Here is a 14192-nt window from a genome sequence, read left to right on the forward strand (position 1 = left end):
CTGTGTAAAGCCATTAAGCAATCCGACATCTGATGATCCTATGCGTGGCGAAATATTTACGAGCAAGTGAGGTGAAACACTGGACCAGTTGAAGGGAGTGGTGGGAAAGGTTTGATGACAAACTGATAATCAATCACCATTTCTGGCCTTCTGAATGTTCTAATAAATATAATTTCAGCTTTGAAGATGGAAAGCACAGGGTTGTTTTAGTGTATACAGAGCCAGACATGTAACTCCCAGCTTTAACTATACATAGACTGGAGTATAGAGAAGAAATGAAAATGAATGAAAGCCTAGTGAGAAATTAGGACATAAGTGCACATTTTAAAGTCAACTGTTTCTGCTGAAACAAAACTTATCAGTCAGTTATATTTTGATCTGGCTGTGAATGGAAACAAAAACCTACACTGGATATGTTTGCCATCAATTTGTACTGCAACAACCAGTGGAAAAAAAAAGATAATGTATTATATGTAAATTTCCTTGATCACCATGTTCCAATAATGTCCTACTTGCAATTAAAGACATTGTGATGGGATGTTGGCACATCTGTATTAATGCTGGCCCAGCTGTGCTTCCAGTAGAGGTGGATTTAGTGTATGTCCACACTGCTGCCTTCATGAATTATTTCTGTGGACTATTGTCTTATCACAACGTGATATTTTCTCGATCCAAAGAGAACAGAGCAAGTGAAAGCAACGTAGGTTGCGGTTGAAGCATTTACTTTCGGATCCTCTCTCGTCTTAAAACCTCGTCTTGTCTTGTAACGACCGCACGTGAAAACGCCTCGATTAAGGGGAAGCAACACATCTCGTTTTTTGTTTTCTATTCCTTAGGAACACGAAACATTTTTTTTTTCAAAACAAGTAGAGATAAAAACAAAGACACAAATGCATGTGTGTGTGTTTTTTAGCGGAAAAAAAGCCCCGTCTGCTTGCTTTCTCTCAGTCGTCGAGGCATTCTATATTTGGGCACGGAAGGTGCGACGTCATCGCGTCACGCTTGCGAGTGTAAAAAAATGGAAAGAACGCACTGACGTAAAAGCCCTGACATATAGTTAACCTTGGCAACAGACGGAACAATAAATAGAGCCAGTGGAGGTGCAGGAAAAATACTGCTATCCCTTATGGAGGCTAATTTTAGACATTATTTTAATTGACTGTTGAATACAGCTGTAAACTAGTTATTATGTTTCACTCTTAGTTATATGTCTACACAGAAAAATGCGTGTGTCTGTGTGTGTGTGTATAAAACAGCAGATCAGGCAGGTGATTGAATTTAAATATCACTATTTTTTTTTATTTACATATCTTACAAACATTCATCTTCTTTAACTCTCTTTGTGTAAAAAAATAACATTTCATAAATTAAAACCAAACTGTTTTCACAGAAAACTTCATACTGAGATAGACCACTCAGACCATGGTTAAGACAAAGCACGTCAGTTTTTTTGTTGTTGTTTTCTTTTTTTTTAAGTTTCACAAACAGTTCACAATTACTCTCCATCAACCAGAAAACAAACTGGATCAATAATAACTATTGCTCTGAACTCACATCAACACTACAACAAAGTTTGTTATCTAGCACCATTAAAATCATATATGAACTCATAAAACGACTAGGTGGTATTAGTTAAAACATGCTTTTTAACTTGCTACATTGGTGTAATAGGCAAGTATAGATAAAGGCAAATAAAAATTCTAAATAATTTGCTTCCTGGTACAAGTCCATTCCATAGCCCTGTGATCTGCACATCTCATACATCAAGAAAATGTGCTTTATAGGAAGTATTATTGTTTTTGGAAGACTCTTTAAAGAGCCAGAAGGGTGGGTGAGCTGAGGGAATCTGAGGACTGGTCGTTGCTGTTGCTTCCTCTCCTGTGGGCGACACCACAAGTGGGGAAGGTCTCTGCTTCCGGGAAGCTGAACACGAAAGAAGACGTGAAGGTGGTGCCGGCCGGTGTGCAGGTCACTACGGGTGTGCACAGGGGCTCAAAGTCATTGTTACTGGCTGTGGTGTGAAGGGCCTCCCAGTCCTGAGTTGTGTAGAGGGAGCTGGACAGGTCAACCTCTGGCACTGACCGCGCCGTCTCCATCTCGGTCTTTGCCAGCAGATCCAGAGACTCCTCCAGGACGGAGGAGTCCAGGTCTGTCATCTTGACCGTGCTGTTGGAGATGGTGGCGGTGGAGAGGATGGAGCTGCTGCTGCTGCAGGAGAAGATTGAGTTGGAGGTTGAGGTGAATGTCGGCTGGCTGGAAGTGATGGAAGTGGATGCCTGTGGGATGGTGACCTGAGTCTGGGAGGACACACTAGTGGAGAGGCAGGGGTGGGAAGGAGAAATGGAGACCACGGAGAAATCAGAGTCCAGCTCTGAGGGGATTTTGCAGATGGGCTGGTGGGCAGCCAGAATGAACTCGAGCCTCTCCTTCTCCTTCAGAAGATTAGCAATATCGTTCTGCAAGCTAGACTTCTCATCTTCCAGCTGATCAGTTTCCTGTAAGGGAGAGCGAAAGAGAGGAAATGTTATTAACTTGCCTGTTGGATAACAGTGCTATTAGCTGTGGCTGGGAAAACATTTTGATGAATGATGGTAAATCTGTGGCATACTTACAGCTTGCAGAGTGTCTGTGAGCTCTCGCCTCCTGTTGCGGCATTTAGCTGCTGCCTGCTTGTTTCTCTCTCTGCGAACTCTCTTCTTCTCTTCCTCTTCAGGTGTTACCTGCACATAACACAAGTAAAAAAAAAAGAAAAGTTAAGCCTCCAGTTCTTTGATAATAAGCACATTTGAACAATGGAAGTTACTACTTGTTATGTAACATTTAGGTCAGATCATTAATTACCTGTTCCATTCTGCCCCTCTTGTTGGAGTTGTGAGCCTTGGATGCTGCAGACCTCATGCCTGGTCTGGAGTAGGCGGGACTCGGGCTGTAGGTGTGAGCTCTGTTAGAAGGAGCCACAGATGAGATCAAAGGCTGGACCATCCACTGCAGATCTGGGCTTGTGGAAATGGCTGTGACGGTGGGGATGAAGGAGGCACTTGATGCTGTCAGGTCAGTGAAATCCTGTGGGGTAAATGAAGAGGGGGGAAAAGGCTCATGAGCACATTTTGGTATTCTTACAGGAGAGGAGTGCAACATTTCAGTGTGTCTATGAATGAAAAAGGAGGGTCTATAAAAAGCTGAGTGGTTTAAAAATATCCATGTGATGTCAAGAATGACGCTACAGTCTCTCTGAGGAGTTTCCAGGGGGATAAATGAAACTGGCCTTGCACTGTGCTGTGCAGCAGACTTATGAGCTACTACTGTTTATCAGTCTTGTAATATTATTTTAAAACTTTACATTTTTGAAAAATGAGCTTCACATTTCCAAGTTCTACACACATATCGCCTACATTTAGTAATATTTAACTGGACATACCTGAGACTGAGGTGATCCCATGCTGGAGTAAGATCCCGCTGGTGACGGGTAGTATCCCAAATTGTCCCCGGACGGGGAAGCGGTGCTGCAGCGGGAGGAAGAATCGCACTCCGTGTTGAAAACGGGAAACATCATGGTCCCACAAGGTAAAAGCCCAAAAAAGCAGCAAGAAGATCCAAACAAACTCTACTGAGTGGGGATGTAACCTTGAGGTGAGGAAATCCTTTTAGTAGGTTTGTTAGAAAACCCGTCGCTCTCGATCTGTTTTGCTCTTCTCGTTGCTCTGCTCACTCAAAGTTTTTTGAATGCCAACTCTGTCTACTCGGAGCTCTTTTATAGCCTGAGCGGATGACGTAGGCAGGAGGGGAGTGCTCCTTTACCCGACACAGTGAGGAGCGAAACACCCAAACACCGCCTTAACAACGCGGCAATAACGACGACAACACCTCCGACGTCTTTTAAATACACACAACGTCAAATGCACGAGTTCGGTTTGTGATGTTTTTCACGTGAAAAGTAACGTTTAGAAATAATATTTTAAATTCACCCTCAAGAAATGGAATATTCCACAAAGGGATCCCCAGTACGTCATTTTCCAAATATGGTGCATCCTGTGAAATGGGCGGACCCTGCTGGGAAAGGAACACCATCCGAGATTGGCCTGACAGAGACATGACGTTATGTAAGACAACAAACACTGAGGCTGTTGTGAAAACTGAGGAATGGATCATCATCAGCAAAAGTACATCCTACACAAACGAAGTACATCAAAAGGTAAATTTGAACATGCAGATCTGCCTGTTCTGATCTATGTGTGTCAAACAAACACATCAAAACACACGGGTGGTGTATTTTTAGCACATCTTAACAATGTGGTATTCCTTTTCTGTTAAACCTCTCTTAGTAACATAGCCTTTAATGTATCTGTGTAACTCACTGACAGCTATCACTGAGGCATTAAACAACATACATTAACTCTTTAACAAGTTGTGGTTTGAGAAACTCTTGCAGGTTCAATCAGGTGTTGTGCTCTTGTGTTAGGAGTGATTCAAATCTGCCTTCTCAGCTTTCTTTTAATGTGGCAGCAAAGATTCAGTTACTTATTTAAGTCTCAAAAAGCAGTGTGTTCAGTGTCTTTAAACACGTTGAAAACACAGATTTGTCAACATTTGTCAAAACACTGGATCATTGCATGATTATTTCAGAAATTCAAAAATCTTATTTTTAATTGTTTAAAAACCATTTTCTGTTTCAAAACCATCTTTTATACACATATAGTGTACATGTAATTTATACATACATACACTTATAGTTTATTTTCTTGACATTCAACCTTTCAAATCAGATTTGATTTGATATGTGACTCCTGTGCAAAAAAACTATCATTAGAATCAGAGTAAAAACAAGAATTAGGTGGGAAATGTGAATGAAGATGAAATAATATTTTTAAGATATATAACTCTGAGCCTATTTTCTAACTGAAATACTCGTGCCAAATTTGCATGCAGTAAAAAAACAACAGCTCTATGTAAACATACGCAAAGGAAGACACTAAAGTCATGTCAGAGCAGAGTCTCTTACATCACGCCCTCAGGCATTGCTTGTACCTTCTGTGTGCAATCCAAGCAAGGGTGTGTTTTAGTCGCACGGCAAGCTGATAACTGGTTTGTTATGTGTACTTTTCCACGACAGTGGTTTGCTTTTCTCAGGGGTGTTAAGCTGAATCATACAAAGGTCTTCCCCTGAGACTGTAGCAGAGGGAATCCTTTGCAATTTAGATAATGAACCTGAGCTGCAGGTTTGACTTTGAATCATCATTCAGACTTCATGTTGCTTTTCAAATTCACAGTTTAACTCAGTTATCGTGTTGTTATACAACATATGTTCATTCCTTACACTGTAATCGTGATTATTTGAGGAGAAATAGGCAAATAGTATGAGCACAAAGACCACCAAGCAAATTTCACTAGTGTCAGCAACATTTCGCTGGTAGTTTTTGTTGATTTAGCATTACTTAAAAGTTATAAGAGGCAGAAAACAAAGCAAAAACACACCATAATAATCATTTTTACCTTCAAAATAGTTTTAATTATATGTGGCAGATCATTTATTGAATTAAAATACTTGTTTTTTTCTTTTTCTCTGCATTTCTAGAGGAATAGTAGTTCCCTGTCAGTGTATAACAGTGTATAAGTTCCAGGGTGAGCATACAATAGCTGTTATAAGCGTTAACACGCCACTAATCAATTATAAATGTTTAATAATGGTGTTATTGTGTCAAAGGGCATCGATGTAGGTTAAAGGAGCTGTGTTTTGTTTCCCGCGCTCGTGTTTTGTTTAACATTCCTTGTTGGCATAGCAACACTCCACCCCTTCGCGTCAGTGACGTCGTCGTTTTGCATAGCAACAAGGATCGTCTGTGTTGTGGAGACGGCTCACTCGACACGAGAAAACAAAACAGAAAAGCCTCGACTTCTCTAGAAGTCCATCCCAGACGTGCGGTGAACTCACATGAACCGGGGTTTCTTATGTCAGAGTGAGACGTCTGTCCGCTCCTGGGCGCTCTCAGACGGAGCTCCCTCCCCTCTCTTTGTCGGTGGTGTCTGCGGAGCAGCGGAATGAAGCAGGACTCCAAACAACCCGTTCACCTTGTGGATTGTTTGAGTATTTTTGTTTGACTGGTTGGCAAAGAGCAGCGGCTTCTATATCAACAGACTGTCTGCTCTGAACAATGTTTTTGAGGTGGTGATCAAATAAATTAAACCATTAGCATGCAGGCCACTTGGGTGAGTGTAGTTGTGGAATGATGATAATTTTTAAATATGAAAAATGAGTTTGAAGAGTATCAATTAATAGATGTATCATAGGCCTAATCCTTATTTTGCAATATAATGTAATTTTAGGTGAATTTGGTGCTGATGTGGATGTTGTTTCTGTCATCAAAAAGATTATTAAAAACAGGAATATTGACCCCAAGACAATAAAGTAACTAATGTGCATCTAATTAAGCAAACAAAACATGTTTGTTTTCTATTTTTAACACATCTTTTTTTTAGAAACATGATCATCTCTGACACATTTCACTCCAGGCTAGGTGCCGTCACATGTGCTTCACAGTAAACTTAAATGATCTATTTACCTAATTTACATAAACTTCGAAGAGCTGATGTCACTGAGTCTAAAAATAAACCCTGTGCACCTTCACGCTCAACTTGCTTTGAAGAAAACAACCCTTTGAGCTTGAGAAGTGAGGGGTGTCTGCAGATATGTCCGACCTTTGAACCCTTCTGGTCACCAACCCCAATGATGTGCCAGTAAATAATAAGCCCAAAAGGGGGCTGTGCCTGCCGGGAAGTAGCCGGGAGCACAGCCCCCCTCTGAACGGGTAGAGGGTCCCCTCTATTCACCAACTATCGCTTTCACATCACTGGATCTGTGAGGTCATATGAGAACCTAAATATAGCCTATACAATCCCTTTTCTTATAGGAGCTGAATGCGGGAATAACGCATACATAATTGGTGCCAATAAATGCGTCACACAAGTGATTAGTAAGTGTGAATGTGGAAGAACAAAAGCAGCATTGAAAATCAATAAAAGCTATGATATAACTGTGTAATTTGTATATATATATATATATGCATAAAAAGAAGCAGTGTGCGTCTTTATTCTTGGTCTAAAAGCGGTGGTCAAGTGCAGGGTTTGCTCTCCTCCTCATACTAAAAGTAGCGCCTCCGTGGTCATTCCTGGCGCATCTAATGACGCTGTTATCAGGTACAATGCATGACGGACGAGCCTTTTTTTTGCGCATGTTTCACTTTCTTTTGTGACCACACACACACACACACACACACACACTCACACTCACACACACACACTCACACACACACACACACTCACACACACACACACACACACACACACACACACACACACACACACACACACACACACACACAGTCCGTCTGCGCGCTCTCCGTGCGCCACCGGAAACACCATATATGGCTCGACCGGTCCACTCAGCGATTGGTTGCTTTGCTACAACGACATTTCTGTTGCTGGAGCTCTATTCATATGCAGAGACAGGTGAAAAAGGCAATGTGATATATGGATGACACTTCATTTAGCAGCTCATAAATAATGAGCCTGTGTGCTGGAAGCTGTGTTCGTTAATTAAATCATGCTGTGTTTCACAATATTGGGCCAAATTATAAATTTAGTGCAGCTATTATAATATGTCCACTGCAGACTTTAAATAACATATCAGCATTGTTCTAATCTGGGTCTGGTGATTAGTTTTTATTATTATTTTTTATTTTATATTATAAAGATAATTAATATTTAGATCACACACAAGAACATTTCTGCTGCCACGAATGCGCCAGATACACAATGTGAACATATGTGGACATAAAGGGGACATAATGTATATGATGCAGATGCTGCATACGTGAAATGACGTAGTTCATTCATGGCGATGGGCACCTCTTGTAAGCGGGGGTGTCACTTAACATATGCTCCCTATGGTTTCATATTTGGCTGAATAGAACGAGTTGAAATTTAAAACATGTTGCTAATATTGCTTTTGAGACGTTTGATGGATTTAATTGTTAAATTGGAAAACATCTGGTTGTTGTTTTTTTCCCCTCTCACCTCTCCCTCTGTCAAATGGTTCGGTCTCACCACACAGATTTCATTCATAAAATTCCAGCTCACTATAAAAGGCGGGCCTCTCCACTATCTGCACAGTTATGAACCTGGCAAATGGAATATAGAAAGGCGTTTAGGCGTCAGCTTTCTACTTAGATTAGAAACATTATCCTGTCTTTTCTTTTTCTTTTTCTTTTAAATGCAGTAATTTTAGACGAGAGGACATGCATCCAGACTCCAGCACTGAGTTCGACTCATCGTCCAGCTGTAGCACAGCATCGCCTGGCGGGGACACCCCTGGGTGCAGCCAGCATCCTTCTGACTCGCTTTCATCATCAGTGGACGGCGCCAAGGTAGAAGATGATCCACAAAAAATAATCCTCACAGAACAAAATCTCGTAGGATGATTAATGCACAAGACTAAAATAGGTTGCAAGACGTACACACATATCCAAGTGCATCATCACAGGCAGCTTTTGTCCTGGGCTGGAGATGATTCTATACAAACATATCGTCGAGATATATATATACAGTCTACATGCATGTGTAGGAGCACACAGGACGGCGCAGTCATGTTCAGTCTCATTTCAGAGAGATGGTTGGTGATGTACCTCACACAGACATGTCTTCTTGGTCGTGACCTTTCATTTCAGAGTGATGGTGATGATATGGATGTGATGACAGGGCATGTAGCAGATCAGATTTTTTTTTTTTTTGGTGTCTTTTCTTTGGGCATCCCTCAGCCAAATGATTGATGTACCATTTATCTAAAGGTCAGCCTCATTCATCAGAGAATCTAAATGTGTGTCTGACTGCATCCATATGCATGTGTCTGTGTTGTTTTTCTCAGGATATTGAGACCAGTGCAGCAGACTCCTTTGTTCCGACTGTGACTGCAATCTCAACCTCGCCGGATTTAAGGTGGATGGTGCAGCCGACTGTCATCACATCTGTCTCTCCGTCGTCCGGCCGCGCAAAGACCAAAACTGACGGCGCGACGCAGTCGTCTTCCCCGGCGGCAGCTGCAACCAAGGGAAAGTCCTCCAACAGGAAAGGGCTCAAAGACAAGGTGTGCAGAAAAACAAATGTGCGGGGAGGGAGTGATGAAATGTCAGTGTCAGAAATAAGGTTACAGGTATCAATCAATCAATCAATCAATCAATCAATCAATCAATCAATCAAGAAGTAAGCAGTCAAGGATTCTTCCCACAGATAGAGGTCAATATGAACATTGATATATCGCGATATTTTCTCAATAGGACGCGAGAGAGGAGGTTAACGTACAATTAACGTAGCGAGTAGTGCAAGTAAATGACTGCAGGGAGTAGCACAGGAGGTGATTGGATAACGTCTAATTGGTGCAGGGAGTTAATTACTTTTTGCAGTAACGAGCACAGCACTGTTTGTGAATGGGATGGTGGAGGAAATTGCATAAAAAAAGAAGTGTGCGCGTTCACGTGCTTTGACTAGACCGTGCAGTGGTGCAGCATTTTAACGCCTGAACTGAAAGAGAGGCTGCACCGACCAGATCAGTATTCCCAGCATACACTGCAACGAAGATCTCTCTCTCTCTCCTCTACCTCTCTCTCCTTTTTGGCAAGTGAAGTGGTGTTGAGGAGCCAACTGCTGATATGGCACAACTCAGCAGGAATGCGCATTTAAATTGGCTGTTTTCTGATTGATTTTTTTTTTAGCCTTCCAAAGAGGAGGAGGAAAGGAGGAGGATCAGGAGGGAGAGGAACAAAATTGCTGCAGCAAAGTGTCGTAACAGACGGAGGGAGCTGATAGACACTCTGCAAGCTGTAAGTATGCTGTTTTATGAAAACATACAGAGAGAATGCCCACAGCACATACTCTGTGTACTGTATGACATGTCGGTAGAGATGACAGGAGCACAGCAGGGATGTCTGCAGAGCACCATAGGGCAGCACGGTTTTCATGCTCCCCTCACGCCAAGTCTGTTTTGTTTTTTTCTGATTTTGTCCCTCCTCACCTCAGGAAACCGACAAGCTCGAAGACGAGAAGTCTGCCCTCCAGACGGAGATAGAAGACCTGCTGAAGGAGAAGGAGAGACTGGAGCAGGTCTTAGCCTCACACAAGCCATCCTGCAAACTCTCTGCAAGCGACGACGACAATGGTGGCGGTGATAAGGAGGACGAGGAGGAGGAGGAGGAGGAGGAGGATAATGGAGATGATGATAACACAATGCTGCAGGATCCTCCGGCCTCCCCACAGCTGCTGTCCATCTTAGAGAATGGAAAAACCTCAGAGAGCAACACGACCATTGGAGATTCCCCTATTGGTCAAGACATGGACACTGTCCCTTGCATCCCTGCTGCAGCCATTTTGGGGAACTCCAACATCCTCCTGTGTTCAAGTGCAGAAGAGGAGGCTCTGGAGGACTTGAAAGGAGATGACCTGGATGATTTGGTGCCCAGCCTAGAGATGGCAGTGACTTCAGAGATGGCTGCATCTGTCCCTGACATAGACCTGAGCGGGCCCTTCTGCCTTTCAGATTGGGAAACCCTGTACAAGTCTGTGGCGAACGACCTTGAATCTTTGAGCACACCAGTCATGTCTTCCAGTCCCACTTGTAGCAATTACCGCACAGTGTTTTCCTTTAATTACTCTGAGATTGATTCCTTGGCTGAGGGCTTTGAGAGCCTCAAAGGGAGCCTGGGTGTGTCTGAGTTAATGAAAGATAGTCTTAACTCTCCAACACTTCTGGCCTTGTGAATGCAAAGAAGTTATGCAACGCAATGATACTGTAATTGTATTCTAACCAGCCAGCAAGCTATGATCTCTCTCCCCCTCTCGCTCCCTCTCTCTCTTAAATAATCTTTTGTAGTGTGCGTTTTGATGTTGTGTAAACCTAAACATCAAAGGTTGTGTAGATGACATGTTTTCTGTGACTGTAACAGGGTTGACTTCTTCCATAGTGCTAGTGCAACTCTCCGAGACGAGACTTTGTGCTGGCAACAAAAATGCATGCAACTACAAGTCATCCGTGATCCAAGAAGAGGTGGTATATAAAAATCCCTAAATGTGATGTGAAGTTAGATCATGCTCAGTAGCCTATAATGTGTGTGTAATACTGTTGACAAAGTTGTGTTGTAACAAGTGAAAATAACAGGGTTACTAATGTGTAGCGTATAGGTGTGTAACATCTTGCTGTAAGGTGTCCTCTAGCTTGACATTTCCTTTCAAGTGTTTCAATAAAAAGAAAAAGGACCATGCCATGTATTTTATCAAGATGTATTTTATGACATAGTTTATTTTTTTACTTATGGAAAAATAATCAGATGCAAAAAATTCTATAACGCCGGAAATAAAATAAGACAACAAACACAAACGATTCCTCGCCTGTTGTCGTCATTCAGTCCGAAATATCAGACACCAGCGTGACTTCATGATTTCTTATTTATGAGTAATTTCTTATCATCCTTGTATACATGGTGTGGGACCATTAAAGTCTATCCGATCTTATCTTATCAATTTGATTGTCAAGTCAGTTGTCATACAATTGCAGATGTTTAGATTATTGTGTCTCAACATCAGCCTGTTTCTTCGTTTGTTGACGAAGATCATGCAATGTGACAGAAAGCTTAAAAAACAGCTACTAAAGAACCTTGTGGTGAGATGTTTTTCTAAGTTGGACGGGGACATGCTTAACATTTGAACACTTAACAGTGAATTTTCTCTCTGTGCAGTCATTAGATAGATAGATAGATAGATAGATAGATAGATAGATAGATAGATAGATAGATAGATAGATAGATAGATAGATAGATATACTTTATTTATCCCAAGCTGGGAAATTATAGTCTAAATTAAAAGTCTATATTATCTTATCTCATAAATGTTAATATTAAGTCAGTTCTTTTCTCAACTGTGCACCTCAGCTTTTAAAGCAAACATGAATGGAAACACGCTTAACGTGTCTTCTTCTGGTTATATATATGGAGATCATGTAATGTGACTGAAAGCCCCAGAACAGCTACTAAATGGACTGTGCTATGATGAGTTTTGATCCTCAGTATAAAAAATGTCTCAAAAATAGAAACCTGCACACAGACTGCTGATCATGTCTGTGATCGCTGTGGAAAACTTACTGAACAGAGTAAAGAAAGAGGGTCACGGATGAACCTTGAACCTATTTTCAGCTCTGTTATCAGCGCGTACAGATCACAGTGTGCCTATTTCTGTATGCTGGATTGCATAAAGTACACGCAGCGTGTTTAAGACCGAGTGGGAGCAGCGGGTTAATTATTTATTCACGGCTCGTTCACGGCTCCGCTGTTGTCACGGTCAAACGGGAATCCGACTCCACCACAGCAGCGTCTTGCGTGCTGCGCCGCCGTGACGTCAGCGCGCGATTCGCCGCGTCGTATCACTTCCCGTGACCATGTTTGGGTAATTGCAGTTGTTTTGTTTCCATGGCGACGCGTGTCATATTTCGGAGGATGTTACCGGAAAAAGACGAAGTGAGGAGCTCGGGAGCGTTGCCGAGTGTAAACTTTATGTGTTTATGTAATCACGTGCATGGCGATAATTGGGTTTAACGGAGGCAAAGCCTTTCTCGGAACAACCAACGGGGCATTTAATGAGCACAGTGTGTTTGGGTTTTAGTCTGCGAGCGAATAAAGTATAAGGCTGCACGATATGTCAGTCCAAATTAATACATTTTACTCATTCATGCATGCTCCAAACGCATTTTTACACTGATTTACAACATCTGTCATGTGAGAAGTGCAGTGTTTATTTTATACAGTAGGGGGCGCTACAGCGCACCAAACTACTGAGAGTGTCCCCTCTTTCTTTCTATGTGTGTGTGTGTGTGTGTGTGTGTGTGTGTATGTGTGTGTGTGTGTGTGTGTGTGGTGCTATTTTGGAGTGATGATGGATGGGCCTGTCATCAGCTCTGATGTCTACTGACTCACTCACTGTGTCCACTTATTCCATCAAACTCCGTGTTGTCCAGCAGTGTGATGCTTCATTTCAGAGTTGTAAAATATCACATAGCTGGAGTTCACAACCAACCATCAAGCCACAACTTTACTGTGCGAGTTGAGCTGAAAGGAGGGGAGAGTTTTATTTTAAGGATGGGACCGAGGCTGCTGCCTGCTTTTACAATGGGGTGGAGGAAGGATTTATTTGTCTTAGTTTAATCTTTTAAAAAAAAAGAAGAAAAAAAAGAAATGGTGCTATGTTTTAAAAAGATGTAAAAGGTGATTAAAAGATATCAAAAGTAAAAGTATTACAGTATATGCAACAGAAATATTGTATAAGCCTGATAAATGTTGATAAATTGCGTTAGCAACATACTTTGGGGTGGTTTACAGACTCATCACATGTTTTGCATCTGCAACTGAAGCTGTCAGATAAATATACTGCAATAAAATAGTGGTATGTAGAGTGTTTTTTAATGAAATACATTGTACACAGCACATTAACAACTAGTAAAAAGAATCCAAGCTGAATTATGAATGAATTGTAGCCTTAAAAAGTCCTGTTTGTTCACACTCTCTACATAAGTCACATTCGTTTCACTTAGTGTAGTACTTTGTGTAGTATCACTACATATCTTAACATCATCCATGTCCCATAGGTTGAGAACCACTGCCCCTAGAGTCCAACTGAGATTATGTATGTGGCAGATCCTTTAGTAAAAGTAACAATATCACAATGTCAAATTATATTACACATTCACTGTTTTATTCAAGTTAAAGCACAGAAGTCTTAACAACAAAATGCAGTCAAAGTTTAATAAGTAAAAGTACTTTGTAGGCCGCTTTTATTATTATATTGTTGGATATTTATCAATGATGCAGCATCTAAGCTGCTTTATAAGGGTTTTATTGGTATTTCAACCATATACACGACACGCAGTGAAACGAGACCATGGTACTACATGAAACATAAAACATAGTGCAACACAGGACTTCTTTAAAGTGCACACACACACATTACGACACAAAACACAACAAGTGCTGACACTGCATTACGTCCAATTTGACTTAAGTAACAGACAGACAGAGTGGAGCAGACTTGGAGGTGTGTATTCAATGTTGTAGCTGGTTAAAGTTGAGCTAATTTATAATGGATTTATGTCATTTGCATGTACA

At 41.5% G+C, this 14192-nt stretch overlaps 2 protein-coding genes across 5 annotated transcripts; one reads left to right on the top strand and one right to left on the bottom strand.

Moving 5' to 3' along the window:
- Positions 1-1450: 1450 nt before the first annotated feature.
- On the bottom strand, positions 1451-3710 carry fosab (v-fos FBJ murine osteosarcoma viral oncogene homolog Ab). The gene is made up of 4 exons (XM_010735240.3): positions 3419-3710; positions 2842-3063; positions 2613-2720; positions 1451-2495 (listed from the first exon to the last, which is right to left on the bottom strand). Exons 1-4 carry the CDS (start codon positions 3551-3553, stop codon positions 1812-1814), a joined length of 1149 nt encoding a protein of 382 aa, XP_010733542.2. The 5' UTR covers positions 3554-3710; the 3' UTR covers positions 1451-1811.
- A 139-nt stretch (positions 3711-3849) lies between these two features.
- LOC104922421 (proto-oncogene c-Fos) lies at positions 3850-11422 on the top strand. 4 transcript variants are annotated; one of them, XM_027284418.1, is made up of 5 exons: positions 3850-4192; positions 8273-8420; positions 8918-9136; positions 9762-9869; positions 10066-11422. In XM_027284418.1, exons 2-5 carry the CDS (start codon positions 8292-8294, stop codon positions 10801-10803), a joined length of 1194 nt encoding a protein of 397 aa, XP_027140219.1. In that variant the 5' UTR covers positions 3850-4192; positions 8273-8291; the 3' UTR covers positions 10804-11422. The 4 variants fall into 4 exon arrangements, with proteins under 4 accessions (XP_027140219.1, XP_027140220.1, XP_019126174.2 ...); XM_027284419.1 differs by lacking the exon at positions 3850-4192 and adding an exon at positions 4823-6204; XM_019270629.2 differs by lacking the exon at positions 3850-4192 and having other exon boundaries at positions 8309-8840.
- Positions 11423-14192: the final 2770 nt, after the last annotated feature.

Source organism: Larimichthys crocea, chromosome XI, assembly GCF_000972845.2.
Source record: "Larimichthys crocea isolate SSNF chromosome XI, L_crocea_2.0, whole genome shotgun sequence".
NCBI classification, from domain to species: Eukaryota; Metazoa; Chordata; class Actinopteri; family Sciaenidae; genus Larimichthys; species Larimichthys crocea.